At 44.0% G+C, this 22,585-nt stretch overlaps 1 protein-coding gene across 1 annotated transcript in view; it reads right to left on the bottom strand.

Moving 5' to 3' along the window:
* Positions 1 to 8,779: 8,779 nt before the first annotated feature.
* ZNF704 (zinc finger protein 704) overlaps positions 8,780 to 22,585 on the bottom strand; it is a 275,117-nt gene continuing 261,311 nt past the window's right edge. Inside the window, exons 8-9 of the mRNA XM_023740302.1 lie at positions 20,073 to 20,170; positions 8,780 to 18,591 (exon numbers count right to left, since the gene is read on the bottom strand). Of these exons, the coding sequence (XP_023596070.1) occupies positions 18,480 to 18,591; positions 20,073 to 20,170 (210 nt within the window). The 3' untranslated portion in view covers positions 8,780 to 18,479. The remainder of the gene's footprint in view (positions 18,592 to 20,072; positions 20,171 to 22,585) is intronic.

Here is a 22,585-nt window from a genome sequence, read left to right as displayed (position 1 = left end):
AGCGGCAACTGGTTTTGTTTTTGGTTTTATTTGCTTAATTCAGTTTGAGCGGGATTATTACTGGCTGCTAACCATGTAAGACATAGTGTGCCACTGCTGGCTTCTACCGTGTTTAGCCCTAGCTTCAGGTGAACGGTGAGCGATTTTTGCGTTCGCTGAGCCATCATGAAAAATCTGACTTGAAATGTTCTCCTGTGATGATCTGAGTATTACCGTGAATCCGCTAAAGTAAACAACCACCACAACAAAACCCGCTGCCTTGGAGTCGATTCTGACTCATAGGGACCCTGTAGCACAGAGTAGAACTGCCCCAAAGGGTTTCCAAGGAGCACCTGGTGGATTGGAACTGCCTGCCTTTTGATTAGCAGCTGTCGTTCTTAACCACTACGCCACCAATGTGCCAACACCCAGCAATGGCTGTGAAGGTGACATGAAGGAGACGGTGAGAGAACCACTAACAGCTGGCTGGCTGAAGCCTTTGGCCTGGGGTCCAGGGCTAATGTGTAGGTTTAACCTAAAGGTGAGGACGCTTGATTGTTTTCAGGTTACCCAGGGCTTACTGTGCTGTGTGGAATTGATTCACAGTCAGGAAACTGGAGAGGGACTCAGGCTTCAGCCAGCATCTTGGTGTCCAGTGAGATGCATGCGTTGCTCAAAACAGTAGAGCATGACTGTGCGTTCACTGGGCACCCCTGGAGTGGAGGTGCTCACCTCTGCCAGGCCCTCTACCAGTCTCTGTGCATCGCTCCTTGACTCCCCGCCCCCTACCAGTCTCTGTGCATCACTCCTTGACTCCCCGCCCCTCTCCAGTCTCTGTGCATCGCTCCTTGACTCCCCGCCCCTCTCCAGCCTCGGGCTGTGCCCTGTGCCTCTGACTCTTGATACTGTAGATGCACTGCCCTGTGCTGGTCTTTCTAATTTGCCAGGTAATACATGTGTATAATCTAGGAAAAAGGAGTTACGTATCAGAAGAAACAGCTACATAAGTTGAAAATCCCTGCTTCTGGGAGTGTTGTGAAGGGATGGAAAAGGGTGCAGCTGCAAGAGGCTGCTGTCCGATATAAGCTCTTTGTTCTGGTTGTTGCCCGGTGTGGTTGAGTTGATTGTGACTCATGGCAACCCCATGTATTACAGAGTAGAACTGCTCTTTAGGGTGTTTTTGGCTGTACTCTTAATGGAAGCAGACTGCCAGGCCTTTCTTCCGTTGTACTTCTGGGTGGGTTGGAATTGCCAACCTTTAGGTTAGCAGTCCAGTGTAAACCCTTTGTGTCTGCTAGGTACCTGCTAAGGTCCCTGATAAGCTCTTTACAATTTTTTTTTTTTTTTTTACTATGCACATATAGTAGTTGGATACAAGTCAATCAGTGTAATATCTGTATCTCCATCATAAAATATATCATGTTTTAGGGCCAGCCAAGATTCTTTCTCTTGTGTTATTGACACCAATGCTAGTGGTCTCATTCCCTGTACTCTGCCTGCTTTTAATAGCACAGATCTACGTTGCAGTTTATTTCATTTAGCATCATTCCCTTTTTTCACTTATATGTGCAAGAAATTTCTACATAAAAACTGTATGTTACTGTGCACTTTGTCCTGTATCAATTGTTATGTAATCAGTATAGTCATTTGGAGTTGGCAATTTTGAGAATTGAGATCTCTTAAAGAGAAGTTAGATCAAATACATGTTTATGCCAGTCTTTAAAATGTTCACTTCTTTTCTCTTTGCTGTATCTGGGCAATGGTGAGTCAAAAGCAGAGAACCTATCTAAGACCTGAAGAAGTGCTCTGTTTGAACAACTTAATTCATTCATTTAAACATTTATTGATCACCTATTTCATGCCTGGTGGTAACTACACAGGGTGGATACAACAAATAAGACATAATCTGCATCTTCAAGGAATACAAAGTCTTGGAGGGTATTTTTTGAGGGGAGGGTAGTTTTTATTTTAATGACATTCTAGCTCATTCACTCATTTTTTGGGGTGGGGAGGTGACAGCTGATCTAAAATATAACAGGAAGGATCTGAAATTTGCATGGCTAAATCATAAAAGTTTTGCCTGTTTTAGAAAACTCAGATAAAGGAACTCTTTAATATGTAAAAATTAAGGTTATAAAATTGATTTTACATGAAAAGAATTCAGTGCTTCATCAGCTGTTTGCTGCAGCTTCCCTTTAAATAGTAAGTACTAGGCAAAAATGTGTTTTTAAGATATAATTTGTACACAACTTTCCATGACAACAGACCGGGTTCTCAATATTTTTTCCTGTTCTCTCCCTTCCTGGGGACTATGCATCCTCCCACATTAACAACCTGTGTTATGCAGATGACACAACCTTGCTTGCTGAAAGTGAGGAGGACTTGAAGCACTTACTGATGAAGATCAAAGACCACAGCCTTCAGTATGGATTACACCTCAACATAAAGAAAACAAAAATCCTCACAGCTGGACCATTAAGCAACATTATGATAAACGGAGAAAATACTGAAGTTGTCAAGGATTTCGTTTTACTTGGATCAAAAATCAATGCCCATGGAAGCAGCAGTCCAGAAATCAAACAATGTATTTCATGGAGCAAATCTGCTACAAAAGACTTCTTTAAAGGGTTAAAAAGCAAAGATGTCACTTTGATGCCTAAGGTGCGCCTGACTCAAGCCATGGTGTTTTCAATCGCCTCATATGCATGTGAAAGCTGGACAGTGAATAAGGAAGACGGAAGAAGAACTGATGCCTTTGAATTATGGTGTTGGCAAAGAATATTGAATATGCCATGGACTGCCAGAAGAGCAAACAAATCTGTCTTGGAAGAAGTACAGCCAGAATGCTCCTTAGAAGCGAGGATGGTGAGACTTGGTCTCAGGTGCTTTGGACATATTATCAGGAGGAACAGTCTCTAGAGAAGGACATCATGCTCAGTAAAGTAGAGGGTCAGCGAACAAGAGGAAGACCCTCAATGAGATGGATGGACACAGTGGCTGCAACAATGGGCTCAAACATAACGATTGTGAGGATGGTGCAGGACCGGGCCGGGATTTGTTCCGTTGTACATAGGGTCGCTATGAGTTGGAACCGGCTTGACAGCACCTCACAACAACATCACAGTGGCTCTCAGACAAGGAAAGCTTTCCAGAACCTTGGTGGGAAGGGCTGGGAAGAAGGGTATATGTGTTTGGTAGTTTTGCACACTGTTTATGGAGACTTTATGCCCATCCGTCCTCTGTGGCAGAAATATGGGCATTAAAAGTCAGCTGTCTAGAAACCAGTCTTCAGGAGTCCTGAAGCCTGAGGAGGGTGAGGGCTGTGTAGGAAGGCTGGCATCCAGTGTGACATTGGGCTGGCAGACATGCTGTGGAGAAGGGCAAGGAGAACTTTAGTTTCTGGATGTGAATGTGGGGCCAGCTGATCTCTGCAGTGGCTCTAGATTGTGGGGAGAAACCGGGGACTGAAGAGATGTGAACGAATAGCAGGAAAGAGGTGAGATGACGGGGTGGAGATGGAGGCCGGCAGTGGGCCGAAGAGCAGCACACCCCTGGTTTTGCTGTTGGTGGGTGCCGTTGGGTTGATTCTGACTCATAGCAACCCTATGCGACAGAGTACAACTGTCCCATGGGGTTCCTTAGGCTGTAATCTTTACGGGAACAGATCGCAAGGTCTTTTCTCCCATGGCGCTGCTGGTGGGTTTGAACTGCCAATCTTTTGGTTAGCAGCCAAGAGCTTAATCATTGCACCACCATTAGATAAACTCAGAACTCTTCCATATACTACCAGTTGTCATGGAGTCTACTCTGACTCATAGTGACCCTACGTGTGTCAGAGTAGAACTCTGCTCTGTAGGGTTTTCAATGGCTCATTTTTTGGAAGTAGATCACCAAACCTCTCTTCTGAGGTGCTCTGGATGGACTTGAACCTCCAACCTTTCAGTTAGCAGCTGGGCACATTAACCCTTTTTACTACCGAGGGGCTCTAATCCATATATTAATAGCCCCTAAAAGCACAGAATGTCCATTGGGTGGGGTCAGGGGTAGGGAATGCCCACATCTACCTCGGTTGGGCCAGTTGCCTATCTTTATGAGCATGTCTCCTCGTTGATAAAATGGGGACGAGTTGTGAGAATTAAATAATTACCTGAAAGCATCCAGTACGTGACTCAGCACACGGTAGGAGCTCAGTGAGTTGGGTTCTATCTCCTGCCCAACTGCATCTTAGGAAAGGTCAAAGGGCTCAATGTCCCCTGTGCTGAATACAAGGAAATCACAGAGGTTCAGTGACTGGGAGCCAGGGCTGGGCTGGGGATGGCATGGAAGAAAGCAGTGGGTGTCCTACTGTGCAAACCTGTAGTTCTTAAATAGGCTAAGCTATGAAATGCTGTCTACCTGGCTCATTCTACTAACTGATGTAAATACTGACGACCGGGAGTCACCAAAAAAAAAATTCAGGTGTCCTGTGTATGCTGTTTAATAAGGCAGGACATTTTTATTTTAGAAAGAATCTTCTTAAGAAGTTGAAGAGAGAATTCTGGTACTTGAAGGCACTCACCCTGGATATGAGGGTTCTGAATGGTTGAGTATTTTGGCTTCCATTTGTGGAATGCTTCTCTGTGCACTGTGAGGTGTTATTTCAGGTAATCCTCACGATAGCCCTGTGAGGTAGGTACTTCTCTGAACCTGGCAGCAGGCCCTGAGCCATATTCCTCCCAATCCTCATCTAAGGCTAATTGGACTCGGAGTAGATATGGATATTGTCTGGGCTGGGCTGATCAGTTTTCCTTTTTTCTATCGTATGGGCTGGGCTAATCAGTTTTCCTTTTTTCTATCGTCATTCTCACTGTAAGTGAGGCTTATACATCAATCACTTGTCCGGTTACCCATCTTGTAAGAGGCAAAGCTCAGATCTGTACCCAAGTCTGTTTGACTCCAAAGCCTGCTACCTGGCTGAACACTACATACATTTGGCTTTTGGAGGTGAATAGATCAAGTTCTAAAGGACACAGATTTGACCTGGGAGAGGGTCTTCCGGCTGGCTTAACACTGGACTGGACATTGAGTTTCCTGTGTCTGCTGGGTTGTGTCTAAATGTTTGGGACAGCAGCAGCAGAAGAGTGAGCAGCTAAGTACTTGGGCAGAGTCATTGCCAAGGAAACAGGCTTAAGTGGTAATTAGCAAGGCTGAGCACTCTGAAGAGAGAGATGCCCTTCCACATTTCTAAAAATTAGCCTCGATGGGGAACGGTTGATATGGGAACGATACCCCCCACCCCACTTTGGTTTTTAATTATGCTTACAACTATACATAAAACCTCAAACCCTCTAACCCTGTCGAGTCTTTCTTAGGGATGTTAACCAGTACACCTGTTGCGGTTGAGTCGATTCTGACTCATGGCAACCTGTGGATGTCAGAGTAGAACTGTGCTCCATAGGATTTCCAATGGCTAATTTTTTCAGAAGTAGATCGCTAGGCCTTTCTTCCAAGGCACCTCTGGGTGGACTTGAACCTCCAACCTTCTGGTTAGCAGCCAAGTGCAAAACCATGTGTACTAAATGTTAGTTATTCTTTATTGAAAACAAACAACCCCCGAATAGAAGCAGATACACAAAAACTTTTATTCAGAGGAAGTCAGACTTATTTCATGGTAATTAACCAGTTACAAGTGCATTTCAATTCCTGTGTGTGGACACTGCAGAAGTCAGATAGTCTTACTGAAAGTCCAGTGTTCTGGCTCAGTACTCGCCAGGGCCACGCAAGGTTTAACCATACACGCAGTAAACACAAGTCAACAATGAGGCAGACTAGACGGGCAACACCTTAGTCATTGTTAAGCTAAGCATTACAGAACGTGAAAGTCCAAAGACCAGAAGACTGTTACTGACATGAGTCTTACTATAACCTTTACTTCTACTTAAATGCTTCCAAAGGACCATTGTAGCAAATCCTCAGCCCTGGGGACAGAGCCATCCTGTCTTTTACACTTAAATGGGGCCACAGAAACTGTAAACATTCGACGGTCTTCTGATGCCCATTTGGAGTAGATGCCAGAGGTCCCCTTGGGAAAGTGCAGTTTAACTGGTGTGTACATTGTATACGGCGAATCTTCGATCCAAAACTTTGCTTCTGTTTCAATTAGCACCAGTGTATTTAAATTTTTTTTTTTCTGGTGTTAAATATTTAGGAAACTTTTTTTTTTTTAAACCAACACACAAAGTCCAAAACAATAGAAAGCAAAAAAACATTCAAAGGTTGTTTTAGAGAACGGCATTTAGAAAAACAACATCATTTAAACATTGGACAAATCTATGTACAATGTGCCAAAAGCTGGCAAGGAGCAAGGCTGATGAGCAGTCATGTAAGAGGTTTGTAACCCGAACCTCACAGGCTGTATTGACGGTCAGACAGGTATTCAGAAACGTAGTATCAGAACATCTGAATTTGGCTAAAAGTCATATAAAAAGACACATCCCCCTCAATACCTTCTAAATAGGTAGCAAACACATCCAGTATCACCATAAGAATCAGGTTTAGAAGCTCATTTGTCCGTATTTTACATACAAACAACTGAGAGAAACTTTCTTCACGGACACGGAAGGAAACCAGAACGACAAAGAAATGGAGTTCTTACTCCCACGTGGTTAGATGAAAGAGTATCTTTTCATGCCGAGTAACCTACTAAAGCATTGATTAAGGAGCAAAGACAAAGTATTAGGGAAAAAGGCTTCACGAAAATACAAAATCAAGAGTGCTTAAGAAATTTGTGTAAATTTGTGTATATGGACTTTCAAATATACGAAATATAATGATCTCTGTTAATTTTGCAAAAAAAAGATTTGAATTTCTGGACAAGACTTCTATATTTTGTTCTTTGAAACTCTATAGCCCAAACCCCTGAAAGAATATTTTTTTTCCCTTGGATTGAAAAATAAACAAACTCTATGTTCTATGTATCCAGTACTCATCAACTTTATGCAGTTTTGTTTGCTTGTTAATCCAGTGTTACTAAACATCCACTTCTAAAGAACTGGGCATGTTTTGTAATAGCCAGCATTTCCCATTATGCTTAAGAAGTAAGATACCAACATTTGCCATTTATTCACCTTAATGGCTGGATTTGTTTGAAGCTTGAAGTTTCCGAGTACAGTTTCAATGCACTGGTTTTAAAAGTGTCAGCTGAAGAGTATAGATGGGAGTCCTACGTCCCCATTAGGACATGCATTCAAGTTTCGTTTTGAATAATCTGTAGTTGTGTGAAGTCTCTAAGAACAAAATTTACTTGGATTCAATACAAAATACACATTACTCTTTGAAAATGCATAGTTTGTAACTTTATACATTCATTCACTAAGATTAAAGACTTTTGTAAGCAAGTACTACCCCCAATTGATGGTTAAGATTATATTTCAAAAGATCTCTTAAAAATCGATAGCACTGCCACGCTGGTTTCAGATTAGTGCCCGATCACGTGATAATGCCTGTCGTTCTAACACTATCATTACATGGAAAGGACTGCATCGTTTTCTTGAGTCTTTGTCCTTTATTTGCTTAAAACTCATTGCTATCCAGTCGATTCCAACTCAGAAACCCTGTGGGACAGAGCAGAACTGCTGCCTGCAGGGTTTCCAAGGCTGTAATCTTTATGGAAGCAGACTGCCACATCTGTCTCCTGCAGAGCAGCTAGTGGATTCGAACCACCGACCTTTCGGTTAGCAGCCGTGCGCTTAACAACTGTGCCACCAGGGTCCTAGCAGGTACTAAAAAGCAATGCTTTCTACTGACAGCATTTCCACAAAATACCCCATTTTAACAATTTTATAATTTCATTTTAATATTTGAGATTTGGTGTAGAAACAATTTGCAAGATGGCTTGTTTTTTTTTTTTTTTTTTAAAGCAGAGTTTTCTTTAAACCTTTTTTTCATGGACTAAGGGCAATAAAGGTCTTGTGACAATTTTCTCTCCCTCCCCAGACCCCCAATTGAAAGACACGACTGTATAAGCCACTCCGCAGGTGCATTTGATGATAGTCACGAACCCTTTGGGACCTAGCGATTTCTTCTTATCCTGAGTTCTTCTTCGAAGTATATAGCATTTTGATACACAAAACACTTTGGAAACTATACTAGTGTCTGGTCACTCGAGAGAGTGTCTGTTTAAATGGCAGACCATTGTCTAACCATTCATATACAAAAATAGGAATTTTAGAGTGTGTTATAGGAAAATATTGATTAATGGCATTTTTTTTTTTTTTTTTTAACATACGATCTACATTCCTGGGTTATTTACACCCAGGACATTTTCAGTTATTGAAATCACTGAACAAGTATATTTTGGGGGTATTGAATTCTTCCCTAACGATCTAAGCCTAAATCTAAAGCTCTCTACCAGGGATCTAGGAGGCTCCCCAAATAGTCGGGATACTCGGGGACTCTGGAAGAAGGAGCTTTGCTATCCTCACAGGGTTTGGTCAGCTCACAGCCACTGGTTTCCAATAAGCAGAGTATACGAGAAAGGGTTAAAACGTGAAGTAAGGATTTGTAATCTGCAAAGTGATGCTACACTGTAGGTTCTTCCGGGGTAATTCAAACACCAGAAGCCACTGGCCCAACTCTGCCACCGTCCCTCTCTGTCTCTGCCATCTGTGCCCGGAACTTGTGAAGTGGGCTCCCCTGGAGGGATTTTTTTTTTTTTTTTTAATACCTTTTACAGTTGCTGTGGAGTCGTTTCTGACTCATGGTGATCCCATATGTGTCAGAGTAGAACTCTGCTCCTTAGCATTTTCAATGGCTGACTTTTTGGAAATAGATCACCAGGCCTTTCTTCTGAGGTGCCTCTGAGTGGACTCAAACCTCCAACCTTTCAGTTAGCAGCCAAGAGTGTTAACCTTTTGCACCACCCAGGGACTCCCTTGGAGGGATGGACAGTGTTTAACCATGGGAGCTGATTGGAGCCATTGTTTTCTCTTTCCATAAATATAAAATTAAAACGATTATACCCTGAAGGAGCCACTTCCTTCTCACAGAATAAAGGCCAAGTCAGTTTTCCTTCTCTATTATTGTGGGCAGAGGTCAGGGCCTGGAGTAATTAAACACAAAGCTCTCTTCCTTGCCCGAGGGTGCCTCCTCAGAACCTGGATCCCAGTGTAACAGTTGTTGATTCTGATGATGCAGTTAGCTTTCCCCGAGGAGGGACTGGAGGGGCAGGAGATGTGCCAGGCGCTCTGAGTCAGCGTGAAAGGCCTAGACCTTCAGCTTCCAGTCTCCATCAGTGAGTCTGAACCAGCCTTTTGTGATGAGCGTGGCAGGTTCTATGCTGATGGAGCTCTCTCCAGGTAGCATCTAAAACAATTCAGACAGATGGAGATTCTTCCCCCCGCCCCCAAGGCAGGTAGGAGCCGTGCTGATAGGGTCTGACTTACCAGTCACAGTAATGTTGATCCCCTTAGACCTTAGTGGGGGAGGCAGCGACCAGCGGCCCACAACCAAGAATGTCTGCTGCTGCCCTGTTCAACCTTGGGCTCTGGGGGCGAACAGCCTGGCCGCTGGCTTGGGGAGATGAGGGCAAAAGGGATGAGGGTGGTGGCCTACCAAAAAAAAAAAACAAAAACCAAACCCATTGTCGCCAAGTCAATTCCGACTCATAGCGACCCTATAGGACAGAGTAGAACTGCCCTATGGGGTTTCCAAGGAGCGGCTGGTGGATTCGAACTGCCGACCTTTTGGTGAGCTGCTGAGCTCTTAACCACTGCTCAACCAGAGGGGAAGATAAGACTACTATAGTTACCAGAATGGGGATTTTCCTTCTCTTTCTCTTTAAGCTCAGTTTCCTTTTTAAAGGAAATTTTTCTCTTTAATCCCACCTCTCTTGCCTTTTCCAGGAATTGCCATTTTCTACTCTGGCTAGTTTTTTAAATTAGGGACTTGTCCCTAGTATGAAACTATAATAGTTATTTAGGTTCAGGATTAATTTGTAGCTGGTAGTAAATAATGATGTGGATGGTGCCTGATCTGAAAGAACATTTTTAAAAAGTGAGCACCACAGTTTAATCACAATCTCTGCCTTCTTCCAAAATTTATAGCTGTCTCTTTCAGAACTGTTATCTAAAGCTTGGGTCCCTTTAAATTCTACTGCTGCTGGGACATTGGTGCTACACATTACAAAGAGGGCTTCTTTTCTAGCAGGCGAAGAAAGGCCTTCCTCCCGAACGTCTTCCCCCTCCAGTACTATGACTTCGAAAACATAATCAAAGAAACGTCATCCAAAAGCCTGTTACTGAAGGTGGTGGCGGGCCATGCTGGCTTTCTGAGGCCCCTCTAGCTCCACGGCTAAACTCCGTGCGGTGGCTTTGCTCTAGGTTCAAAAACTGGTAAACTAATGTCAGAAGGCGAGCGAAATCCATTCATGAACTGACCTGCTTTGTAGACACTTACGAAGGCAAAATGGCAGGCATTGCCCATGCTGTTTGAATTGCATTCGTATTTAAATAGGATTTAACCACGTTACCAGGCGTTTCCAAATTTGATTGTACAGTACTCCGATTCGATCATTACAAATGGTAAATTTGAGCTGGGTTTAAATTTTCTGACATCGACTGAAGTTTACATAGATAAGAAATGTTGAATGCTAGCAGAAAAGTAGCTTTTTCCCAGGGAGCCCACATTTTTACTCAGAATATCACACTAGCTAATAGGAATCCTATAATTCAGCACGTTGTTGGATGGAACTGAGGGAATGGTGGCATGGTAATTACAGTGAAGGGATACGACTGGGGACGGCTAAGTCTGCCTTTGATGAGGTGGATGAGCGGGCTCTTTACGTCTCTGCTGAAGGGCCTGTTACATGTGGGCTTATCTGGAGCCCACCAGACTAGATTGAAAGGATGGGTCCAGAATGTGGGGACCCCCTGGGTCTTCTCAGTTCTAGACTCATTCTGGAAGACTAAGGTCTCAGTCTGCCCTTTAAGAAGCTCTTTCCCTCCTCCTCACAGGCGGTCGTGAGGCTGACTCACAGGTTCAAGACTACTCCGGGTTGGCCTTGGCGGTGGTTGACGGTGACCCTAAATATTCCTATTCTATACTTGGTTCTTATGAAGATCAAACGAGATAATGGCTCCAAAAGAGACATACTTTTTAATACACGTGAAAGGGCTAGTTGTTACTCCAACACTATCAAGACTCTGGCATAAGATACAGTTTAAAAACACTTAGTCCATCCAAACAAATGAAGCAACTTTTAATTGTTCCCATGATACACTGATTCCCATTTTGTTCTTTCCTTCAGACAAAGGCTTGAAGGTTTTCTACATGGAAAAACTTCCTTTTGGAGATCCGCAACTCTCCAAAATACCGGAAGCACCCCCCAGTTCTGAAGCAAGGATTTTTGCCCTATCAGAGGTGAAACCACAGTAATTACAAACTGGAACAAAAACTTAGAGGCAGGATGGAGAGGGAAGGGGTGTGGAGGGGATGGCAAAGGGCTTTGGCACAAGGAGGCAACATGTACTGTCTTCCAACAGCGGGGCTCCCCGGCAGCCTTCTCTGAAGGCTCGTCTTTGCCAGCCCCTCATCACAGTGGTCACGGTAGTGGAAACAGTCAAAAACTGGGATTACAGTTATGCAATGCTTTGAGGGACGGCCTGGGCACACCAGAGGAGGCAGAGTGAGATCTGGATGATATTTCCGGGTATTTTGATCAGAGGCAAGGCTGGTCTCTGAATATCACATTTCTGTATTCACATCTTCTGTGAGAATGATTGCTGGGGAGAAATGACCAAATCTTTCCCTTCTTTTATTTTTGTTGCCGAGATGGTGCCAATGCACGTTGAGTTTGTGTGGATCAGGCAGGGACTTGGCCTAATGACCGTGGATGTGACTTACGTTTTCTGCAGCAGTTGGAACTGGTGGTCATGGGTTGCCCCTGGACACATCCGGATTCTCTTTGGTTTGCATGGTGTTGGCCAAGAGTTTCTGTCAGTTGTCAATATTTAAATGTCAGGTAATCGCGTATTTCCAAGTCAGATCTGGCACCTGAGGCCCTGAATTGTTGTGCAGCCCTGATGGTCTAGAGCTGAGTGTGGGTCCCCTTTTGAATGGGGAGTGAGTTCTCCAGTTCACCACGATCACCACCATTTTCTAGTGTCCCTTTTGTGTCTGATCAGCGGCGTTCATTTATGGAACCTGCCTGCCTCTTAAGGCATCTGAATCTGCAACCTCTGCTGCATGTACCACTAGGAAGCTGATTTCAAAGAGGAGATGAGACTTGTTTGGTTCAAAACCATACAGCAATAAATACTTCTTGAGGACTTGAATGCTAACAACGGAGATATTCCAAGGGAACGAAGATAGACATTTGCAGGCTGTCTCATCTCAAAGGCTGGGGGCCGAGGCTGTGCACAGCTTTCCTGAACCCCGTGTGCATTTCTAGCCCTTGTGTGCAGATTCTAAAGCCTATCAGAAACCAAGGTCTGCGTAACCCTCTGAGCCTCAGAGGAGATGTCTGGCGGGTGCACAGCCATTCTGTCCCACTGTTTGATTTGCTGATATCTGCATCAGTGGCTAACTGGGCTAGCTTTTGAATTGACCAAAATCACAGAAGGAAAAGATACTTTCTTGTTTTAATTGTGAGTGGGCTTGAAACGCTGTACAGTATTAGAATATAGTTTTGGCAAAGTCGAGAATTATTTGTGCAGTTAAGAAACTCGCCGTGGCTCCCCTCCTTGGTCTCCACTCTTGGGAACACAGTCACTTTCCGATCACAGCTCTGTGTGCCTGCCAGCGTGTCTTTCTCATGGAAAACTGAGCACGTGTTCCGACAAGGACATTAAAGTCATTTAATTAGTGCTGAGGACAAAGTGATTTAAACACTACTGATCATCTCAGAATTCTTTTTTTTTTTTAATATTTTACTTTTTTTTTTAAACACTATGACTTTAGAAACTTCTACCAAATGATATGTGTTCGTTAAATGCAGGTTCATGGTTCTGTAGGTAGCGTGGTAAACTTGGCTTTCTGACATAGAATCTATCATTTGACACTAACGAACTTACGAGCAGATCTGCTAACATTCTGAGATTTAAGATATATAGGATGATTCTTAAAGTTATCTTTTTCCCCCCATAATCCTTTGAAAACACACTGGTAATGACAGAAGGAACAGCTGCTGCCAGGTTGAGTCTCTTGTAATAACTGTTCCATCCGATCTGCATTTCTACTCCTGCTGCAGAGGATTAACTGAAAAGATACGCGTCCGTCAAACATTTGTTTTAAAAGTGGCATATAGCCCTTTGTTTGGTGAGCAGGAATTGTTTATAATACAAACCCTTCCTGTCTGGTAAAAGACTGCATTGTGAAAAATAAGCTACAATGTATAAAACCAAGGTCATTTTTCACAAAATGTTCATGTTCTTTGTGATTACAAAACACTGCATCTTGTAAAATACCTCCAGTTCTGTCAACTTGAGAAGTCCTAGTGCTTGTTACAAAAGCGTCCCGTCTCTTAGAATCATGGCAGCCGAAGCAGTATAATTTGTTTTGTTTGACGAATTAACTTATCAGTATTATTACTGTATTTAAGATGTTGACAAAACAGATTAGCATTTTGATTCTCAGCCCCACAACAAAAAGTTATAAAACATGAGATTGTCTTCAACACAAGGAACTATTTACAGAGCAGGACCAGAAGGAAAATTCCCATTTTGGTTTCTGGTCCTGTGATAGATACATCTTTTAAAGCATGTCTATATCCTTGGATATGGGCTTCTCCATAGTCACAGTAAGCAAACCTATCAGTCTTGGATACATTTGATACTTTCTTGCTCTACTGGGGTGCGTTACTCAGTGATACAATTGGTACCTAAAAGGGCTCATCTCATTTATTTACTGATTTATGCTTTGATTAGTTACAATGCAGAAAGACGCGATGAAACAGTTCCCACGTGGAGAATTCCCCACGGGTGTGAGGACTTGGGAGCGTGTGTGCTGCTGATACAGTTATCTTCTTAGAGAAATGGAATTCCCCGTTGACCTGTGCGCCCAGCGCAGTCTCCAAAATGATTTCCATCCTCATCTCTACTCACGCATCCTGTGGTTTCCGCTCATCTGTACGTACAAATTCTTCCCCTGCCTTCACACAGGTCAACGCTACAGTAGACATGGTCGATAGGAATTCTACAGGGTTATGAGGAAAAACAGCACCTTGTCCACAAGAGTCCATGGAAGTTTGCTCCTTAACATGCTATGGGAGCAAAGTGCACATTTTTAACAGCTTTCATCTACAGAACTCTGCGCATCGCTAATAAACCGTCATTTAACCGGGTGATTGCGGAAAGGACTGGCAAGGCTGCATGTTCACAATTACATTCAGAAAAAGCCTTACATGAGTCTACGAACACCCACCAGGGACTGTGCCTGTGGCTCAAATGTCAGCCTCTGACCTCAGATCAGCTACAAAGAAACAGCTTTTTCACAGGGCGCCCCCCCCAGGCCTCGGAAAAGTCCGTACCGTCCAGTTGATGTAAATTTGTCATGAACTTATATCAGGTTCCTTTACGGAAAACGCTGACTGGAAAAGACTCTAAAGACAGTAAAATTCATCCTAGTCTTAGGATCCTCCAGACCTATTTTTCACATACCCTTTAATTTTCCCTGAGGAAATGAATATTACTTATAGTATTTTGCTACTATTCTCAAGGCATTCTCTACTGTACACACAATTCTTGTCTCTTTTCTCATCAAGCGAGTGCTGCTGCCCTTAAATCTGCAGTGAAGTCTGATGAGGGCAGAAGTGGAGGCAGCAGTGCCCACGGACTCAGGACGGGGGCTGCTTTCAGAAGTCTGGCTTAGCGTGACGCCGAAGAGCCGACTTAAACTCTAATCTTGGCGTTTGATGGAGGACGTTTCAATCTCAGAAACCTTTTGCATCCTACGTGTGACTATTTCTTTGAAAACGTTTTGGAAAGCCCAAGAAGTGTAACATGCGTTATTCTCTATAGAAAATTGTCATCTGCAGCATGGTTATGGTGGGGCAAGGGATTTCTCTTATCAAGGGCCCCCTGTTGGTCCCTGGAGCTGCTGGCAGGCACTTCACAGCTGAGCACTCACAACCCTGGTCAGAAACGCACTGCCCTCTTCTGACGCTGGCTGTTGCCAGCCAGGGGAGGAAAGTGTCCAGCATGTGAGGTGAAGGCAGGCGTCCGTCCGCTAGAGATGTGCACCTGGCCACAGTGACTTCCCTTCAGGTAGCTTCTGGCAACTGCTCCCAGAGGGAGGACGTGGCAGTTCCCTCAGGGGAGCCCAGGAATCTCTGGCTCCTTTCAGGCAGGTAGCTGGCCGGTGCCAAGGAGATGAGCAGAAGCCAGGCATCCATGCGCCTCTTGTGTCTCCTCTCTGGCCCCCAAACTACCTGGGCATTTTCTTCCAGTTGTCACAGTGCCTCCAACCAACTGGGTGCAGTGTCTTCTGGGAAGGACTAAGGCTTAAAACCACTGCCTGATAAACACTCTTGGCTTTGCAGGTATCTGGAGAATGCTTTGTTATTACAAAATGCCTTCTTTGGAGAGAGATGGGGAACCGTATCTGAGGAAAAAGTTATCAAGGGAGGAGGAAAAAAAAAAAAAAGAAAGCTATACCATGCCTTTGGGACCAGAATCCATTGTATTACCACTTCTTCTGTACAAACAGCCTCTGGGATCACTGGGATCAAGCTGGTCCCATTATGCAGCCAGCAGGGGGACTTCCCTTCCCTACCTTTCCCTTCCTCTCCCTGAAAAATGAAGACAGAAGAAGGACTTGGTCCACAGAGATGGCATAAAATGGATGTCTCGCTTAATTTGGCACTTCATTTAGTTCCCAGGTATAACAAAATTACTCTTTGTTTAATTTTAATTTTTACAATCAGCGACTGTATATTGCAATTCATAGCTTTCTGGTTGGCTTGAAGGAGATATGATTCCTTTTCTTCAAGGTCAGCCAGGTCAAAAGGTCCCTAGTTTTTACAAGCCTTGGCACAGGGAATGGGTGTCTATGTGTCCAGGAAGGCAGTGGGGGCCAGCCTCTGTCTGCACCTGGGAGCCCGAGAAGAGGGTACACGGGGTGCTCGGCTGAGCAGTTGTACCCGCCTGGCTGGCCAGCAAAAAGGAGCTGCGTGCGGACAGGAGATGCAGAAGACGGAATAAATCACAGCCAAGCTGCTTTCAGCTCTATGCTCTGCTTACACCTGTGCGTGTGCTAGAAGCCAGGCAAGACCTGAGCTCGGCTCAGCCAGCGCTGAGCTCAGAACTGCTCAGGGGCACATCTTGGGAGTGAGAGCCGGGGAGCCCTGCTCTGGGGACTGCTCCACGCCAAAGATCTCTCCCTCTGGTTCCAAAGTCCTGGAAGGGGGCATGGATTTAGCTCCTCGTCCCCTTAAGCTCTTTCGATTAGTGACTGAATCCAAGGACCAAGGGCCAGGCAGCTTTGCCGAAGAGGAAAACTGCTGCTCCAGCATCGTGCCCTGCCCGCGGTCTAAGTTCGTGGTGATCTAGCTCAAGCAGGCGGTCCCTGGGCAATCCAGCCCCGGCTCAGACCAGCGGCTTTGTGTCACTGCAGCGGGTGACTGCAGCGAGCTGACGGGACACCAGGGAGAAGAAAGGACGCGCTGGGGAAGAGGAGGCAGATACATTCCTGATTTCAAAAATGCCCGTTCCCGGGTGACCTTATAAGAAGTACTGAAACGTACGTCAGAGCCAGTGCGGTGGGCGTTACTGACTGGGAATCAGGACGTGAAAGGTGACGAAGCTCTGTTTCTGCTTTCTAGAAATGAGTGGTTTAAAAAAATAAATGGAGGAAGAAAATAGGATCTTTTACAAGGAATGAGGAAAAAAGAGTCTGATGAGAGCTTAAAAAAGAAAATTGCCAGAAGATATGAATGCATAAACTGTGGCTGTTGCACCAAAGAACCTCAGACATTTAAAAAAGGATATCTTATTAGTAGATGACTGACTTCTTCTCTTTAAAAAAAGTGTATGTGCAATCTCCAAACATATATTAAACTCTCCTCTGTGCTGATCAGCTGTGGCTGATCCTATGTCCCCAGTCCCTACACAGCGCCTCCTGTAAGGTGCTCTTGCTGCCTTGCATCGGTATAGAGGAATAACTTGTAGCAGGGCAATTGGGAGTAGGGTAGATAATGAGCTTTAGAGGGCAGAACTACTACTGCCCTGTCCTCTCCCACCACTGAAAACCGACCAACCAACCAAACCCGCTAGGCTAGAAAGCCTGATACACTGAACCCACAGCAAACCCTGGCCTTACTAAATACCGAGATTCCCAAACCAGCAAGCATTTCCTTTCGGTGTTCTGTATGCTCCCTTCTGAGCTAATTCTCAATAAATAGCTCCAATATTTTATAAGAAAATAAAGGCTTGGACCAACCCTTTATCCATATAATGTTTATATTGTCCATCAACCCATCTCCCAGACATGCTAAAGCATAAAAACCTATAAAAGTGCACTCAGAACGGAAGTTGGTTTGTTGACCTAACGTGACCTTCTGAACAGCTGGGGACGTGGATGGAGGCTGTGTTCTGCTGTTTAAAGCAAACTTGCTGGGACAGTTTGGAGTTCTCGACCCTTTCTGAAATCAGTCAGTGGTGGCATTCTCAAGAAAGGACCCATTAACCGGGCAACACCTTGACAGACAAGCAGTGACAAACAGGTCCGAGCTGTGGTCTGCGTCCCATCCCTGAAAGAAGCATGGAGGCTTACCCAGAGCGCCAGTGCTTGGCTGGGTGGTGGCAGGCAGAGAATCTGCTGTGCTGCCTCTGGGGAGGCGCTCCTTACCCATGGAAAACTCCAAGGTGTTTCCCGGACGGTGACAGCTGCATTTCTGAACTCAGCTTGAGGCTGAGGTCTGCTGGTGATTTCCATTGTTCATCTCTTTTCAAATGTATGCCATTCCAGGCCCTCCAGGCTAACAGCTCTACCATGGTTCAGTTTGGGGCCATTAAAAAAAAATAAAAAAGATACCCAGAGTGTGGCATGTTCTTGCGACACACTGCTCCAAGAAGGCAAATGGAAAACAGGAAAACAACTATTCACAAGGAAAGTAGGTATTGTTCTTTGTACAAATGCTACTGAAGAACGTGTAGCTTATTTTTTTTTAAGTGTCAAAAAATGTCGGAAATGGCATTATTCAGAAAGCTTATCAAAATTCGCCTCCTCACTAGGCAAAAAAGGGCTCTGTTGGTTCACCTGCTACAGAAGTTCAGTTTTTAAGACCTAGACATACAGCAAAAAAGGGTGGCTTTTCGTTGGAAGGAAATGAAGGTCACAGCTGCTCCAGGCTGGATTCTCAGTCAGAGCAGTGAGGGTGCTGACTTTTTTTTTGCTGTAATTCCACCAAGTTTCCGGGAGGTGCTTTTCCCGGGCTTTAAGTGCTTTTTGTTCGGAAGCAAAAGCACTTTTCCAAACCTGCAGTGGAAGGAGAGGGCGGGAGTAGCTCGGGTGTGCGGGCGGGGCTCTCAGTCAATGAACCTTTGGCAGGCCTTCTTCCAGCGGCAGGCAGTACACCACATGTCTCGGTTCTCCATGCCATACACCTTCCGGCACTTTTTGCCCTCTCCCCTGGGCTTCCTGAAAGACAGACAAGGACAGTTGATTCCACGGGAGGAATTCAATGGGCATCTACGGAGAGCCTGAAATCCTTTGAAAGAGCAAGAAAAAAAGTCAGGAAATGTAGTTGAGGTTCTCTTCTCGGTTCAGACTTTAACACGTGGATGTTTTCACGGCACTTAAGCTTCACTTTGTCCATCAATGGACATGTCCACGTGGCCAGCTTCACAAAACTGTATTAAGTAAATAAGAGAAATAACCAGCAGAGAACCATATAGACTTTTCAAGTGCTCCTTTGCTTCCTAAATTTCTAGTGCTCTGGAAAAGGAACTTCCAAAGAGGTTCTCCTTGATCTGCGCTAAAACTGTATCTTGTAGTTCATTTAATATGGAAGTTAGCGCACATGGCTTTAACGAGGCCCAATAAACACCATTACCTATTCTGCAAGAAAACTCACTGTAAATTATAGCCCCCCCCAAGCAAACTCATTAACAGTAGATCAGTTTATTCTGTAAGAAAACTTTCTGTAGGAACCCTCATTCACTGCTGATGGGAATGTAAAACGGTGCAGTCGTGGTGGGAAACAGTTTAGTGGTTCCTTACAAAGTTAAACATAGAATTATCATACGAGCCAGCAAGTCCACTCCTAGGGATATACCCAAAAGACTTGAAAGCAGGAACTCAAACACATACCTGTATACCAATGTTCACTGTAGCATTATTCATAATAGCCAAGGGGTGGAAACAATCCAAGTGTCCATCAACAAGTAAATGGATAAACAAAATGTGTGATAGGTGTATATATGTGTGTGTGATGTATGCGTGTGTGTGTATGCGTGTGTGATGTATGTGTGTAGGATGTATGTGTGTGTGATGTATGTGTATATATGTATGTATATGGCTATTATTCAGCCATAAAGAGAAATGAAGTTCTGATACATGCTACCACATGGACGAACCTTGAAAACATTGTTGAGTGACACAAAAGAAGTCAGACACAAAAGAACAAATACTGTCTGATTCCACTTACATGAAATATCTAGCATAGGTAAATGCATAGAGACCAGCGCTGATTAGCGGTTATCAGGAGTTGGGGGGAAGAGGAAGTGGGAGTTGAGGCTGTAGGGGTACTGAGTTTCTGTTAAGGGTAAGGAAAAACTGGGGAAGAGGTAGTGGTGATGGATCTAAATGTGGTGAATGTAATTAATGTCGCTGAATTGTACACATAAAAATGGTTGAAATAGCAAATGCTTTGTTATATATATTTTATCACAATAAAAATAATGATTAAAAAACGTACTGTAAAGCACTACCCTTTAAAACAACAAGTCCATTCACCGTTAATGAATGGGAAACAAACACAGGATCGAAACAAAGGCTATCTCGGTGATTCTGGGAACATTTTGTGGAAGATCGTATTTCCAGTTTCTTTTTTCCCTCCATTGTTTCATTTTTCATGCAATTCCTCGGGATGAGGTGTGTGGTGTTTCAAGCAGTCGTACCTCAGGCTGACGGTTCCTCTGGGCGGGGAGGACAGGACTGTGTGAGTGTGCTGTCTCTGCTCTCCTGTGCTCATCAGATGGTTATGGGTTGGTGAGACCTGTGAAATACACAGAAGCAAAGTTTACAGGGAGTTTCTCCTCACCGCGCATTGATGTAGCCTTTGCCACGTAGACAGTGGTACTTGACCATCAGGTGCAGAGTTGAAGCACTTCCTTCACAGAGACCACATGTTAAAATACATGGAATGATGCTCATGGCAGCACTGAAATGCATCCCCAAATGGAAAAGACCTAGGAACAATTAATACTTTAAAAATCTGGCTGACTTCATATCTACGCATCCCAAGTTGCCCATAATATATTACCACTTGAATATTTTATACCTTAAAGTATATTTCCACTTATTTCATTTACGAACCCTGTCAGGTGGAGCAGGCCTCATGATTCCCCTTCTAGAGATAAAAATTATCGAGAGAAGTTAAGAGATTCATCTACAATTATACAGCTAGTCAGCGGCAATGACACAATATGGACCTAGGCCTTCTGTTAATTCTTTCTGTTAGATCATTCAGCCACCAAGTAAACTGATTCTTGCATAAGGCACCCTGACAACAGACTCTGGGCCCAATCAAGAAGTAAAGGCAGGAAGCAAAGAGCCTGAGCAAATCAAGAATATACGCCATGTAATATTTACTGAGTGCTCACTATGTGCCAGGTATGCTGGTAACAGCTTTAATTTTTACAGCTACTGCATGTGGTGAGAAGTACTACTGTTGTTCCCATTCTACAGAGAAGGAAACAAAGGCATAGAGAGGTTAAATAACTCGCTCAAGGTCATGGAACTTGTAAATGGCAGAGCCAGCGTTGTACTGCAGCTCTGCGACCAGACTCCACAGCACAGGCTTCACCCCTTAGGACTCCAGCTCTTGATTATGTTAGCAGGAGATCCCTTCTTGTCCCTGGTTCCTCCTGGACTACTCACTAGACCCTTTCCATCTCTTGCTCTCATAACACGGAGTATCTTGCCAGCTCTTGGGATTCTCAAAGCTGCAAGAAAACTAATTTTCATAACAAAAGAAATAATGATGTATCAAGTAATTATACAGTATGGCCAAATACAGAAGAGCATACCCTTAATTAAAAAAAAAAAAAATCACCTAGAAACCAACACAGCCAAAGAAGTGGCTTTGTCAATTAACTGTCATGGGAGCGTTCCTAAGGCATGTGTTTAGATGGACAGGTACTACTACTTTCTATTTTCTCTCAATGTAAAGGAATGTTCCTCGGTGTTAATTTCTCCAGATGATTTTTTTTTATTGTGGTTTAGGTGAAAGTTTACAGAGCAAATTAGCTTCTCATTAAACAATTAATACACGCATTGTTTCGTGACATTGGTTGCCAACCCCACGACATGTCAACACTCTCCCCTTCTCGACCTTGGGTTCCCCATTACCAGCTTTCCTGACCCCTCCTGTCTTCTCGTTTTTGCCTCCGGGCTGGTGTGCCCATTTAATCTTATTTTGTTTTACGGGCCTGTCTAATCTTTGGCTGAAGGATGAACCTCGAGAGTGACTTCATTACTGAGCTATAAGGGTGTTCGAGGGCCATGTTCTCGGAGTTTCTCCAGTCTTTGTCAGACCAGTAAGTCTGGTCTTTTTTTTTTTTTTTTGTGAGTTTGAATTTTGTTCTACATTTTTCTCCAGCTCTGTCCGGGAACCTCTATTGTGATCCCTGTCAGAGCAGTTGGTGGTGGTAGCCGGGCACCATCTAGTTGTGCTGGACTCAGTCTGGTGGAGGCTGTGGTAGTTGTGGTCCACTAGTTCTTTGGATTAATCTTTCCCTTGTGTCTTTGATTTTCATCATTCTCCATTGCTCCAGAATGGGGTTGGACCAGTAGACATATCTTAGATGGTCGCTCGCAAGCTTTTAAGACCCCAGATGCTACTCACCAGAGTAGGATGTAGAACATTTTCTTTATAAACTATGTTATGCCAATTGAGCTAGATGTCCCTTGAGACCTTTGCCCCCAGCCCTCAGCCCCAGTAACTTGGTCCCTCAGGGAGTTTGGGTGTATCTATGAGGCTTCTATGACTTTGCCTTGGTCAAGTTGTGCTGACCTCCCCAGTATTGAGCACTGTCATGCCTTTTGCCAAAGATACCATTTATCTGTTGTGTTTTTCCCTTCCCACCCCTCTCCTCCCTTGTAAACCATCAAAGATTGCTTCTTTCTGTGTGTAAACATTTTCATGAATTTTTATAAGAATGGTCTCATACAGTATTTGTCCTTTTGGGATTGGTTTATTTCACTCAGCATAATGCCCTCCAGATCCATCCATGTTGTAAGATGTTTCGCAGATTTATCGTTGTGTAGTATTCCATTATGTGTACGTACCATAGTTTGTTTATCCATTCATCTGTTTATGGGCACTTAGGTTGTTTCTATCTTTTTGCTATTATGGGTAATGTTGCAGTGAACATGGGTGTGCATATTTTTTTTTTTTTTTTAATATTTT

Source organism: Trichechus manatus, unplaced genomic scaffold (assembly GCF_000243295.1).
Source record: "Trichechus manatus latirostris isolate Lorelei unplaced genomic scaffold, TriManLat1.0 scaffold00152, whole genome shotgun sequence".
Classification (NCBI taxonomy): domain Eukaryota; kingdom Metazoa; phylum Chordata; class Mammalia; order Sirenia; family Trichechidae; genus Trichechus; species Trichechus manatus.
This window is presented reverse-complemented; position numbering and strand designations above follow the sequence as displayed.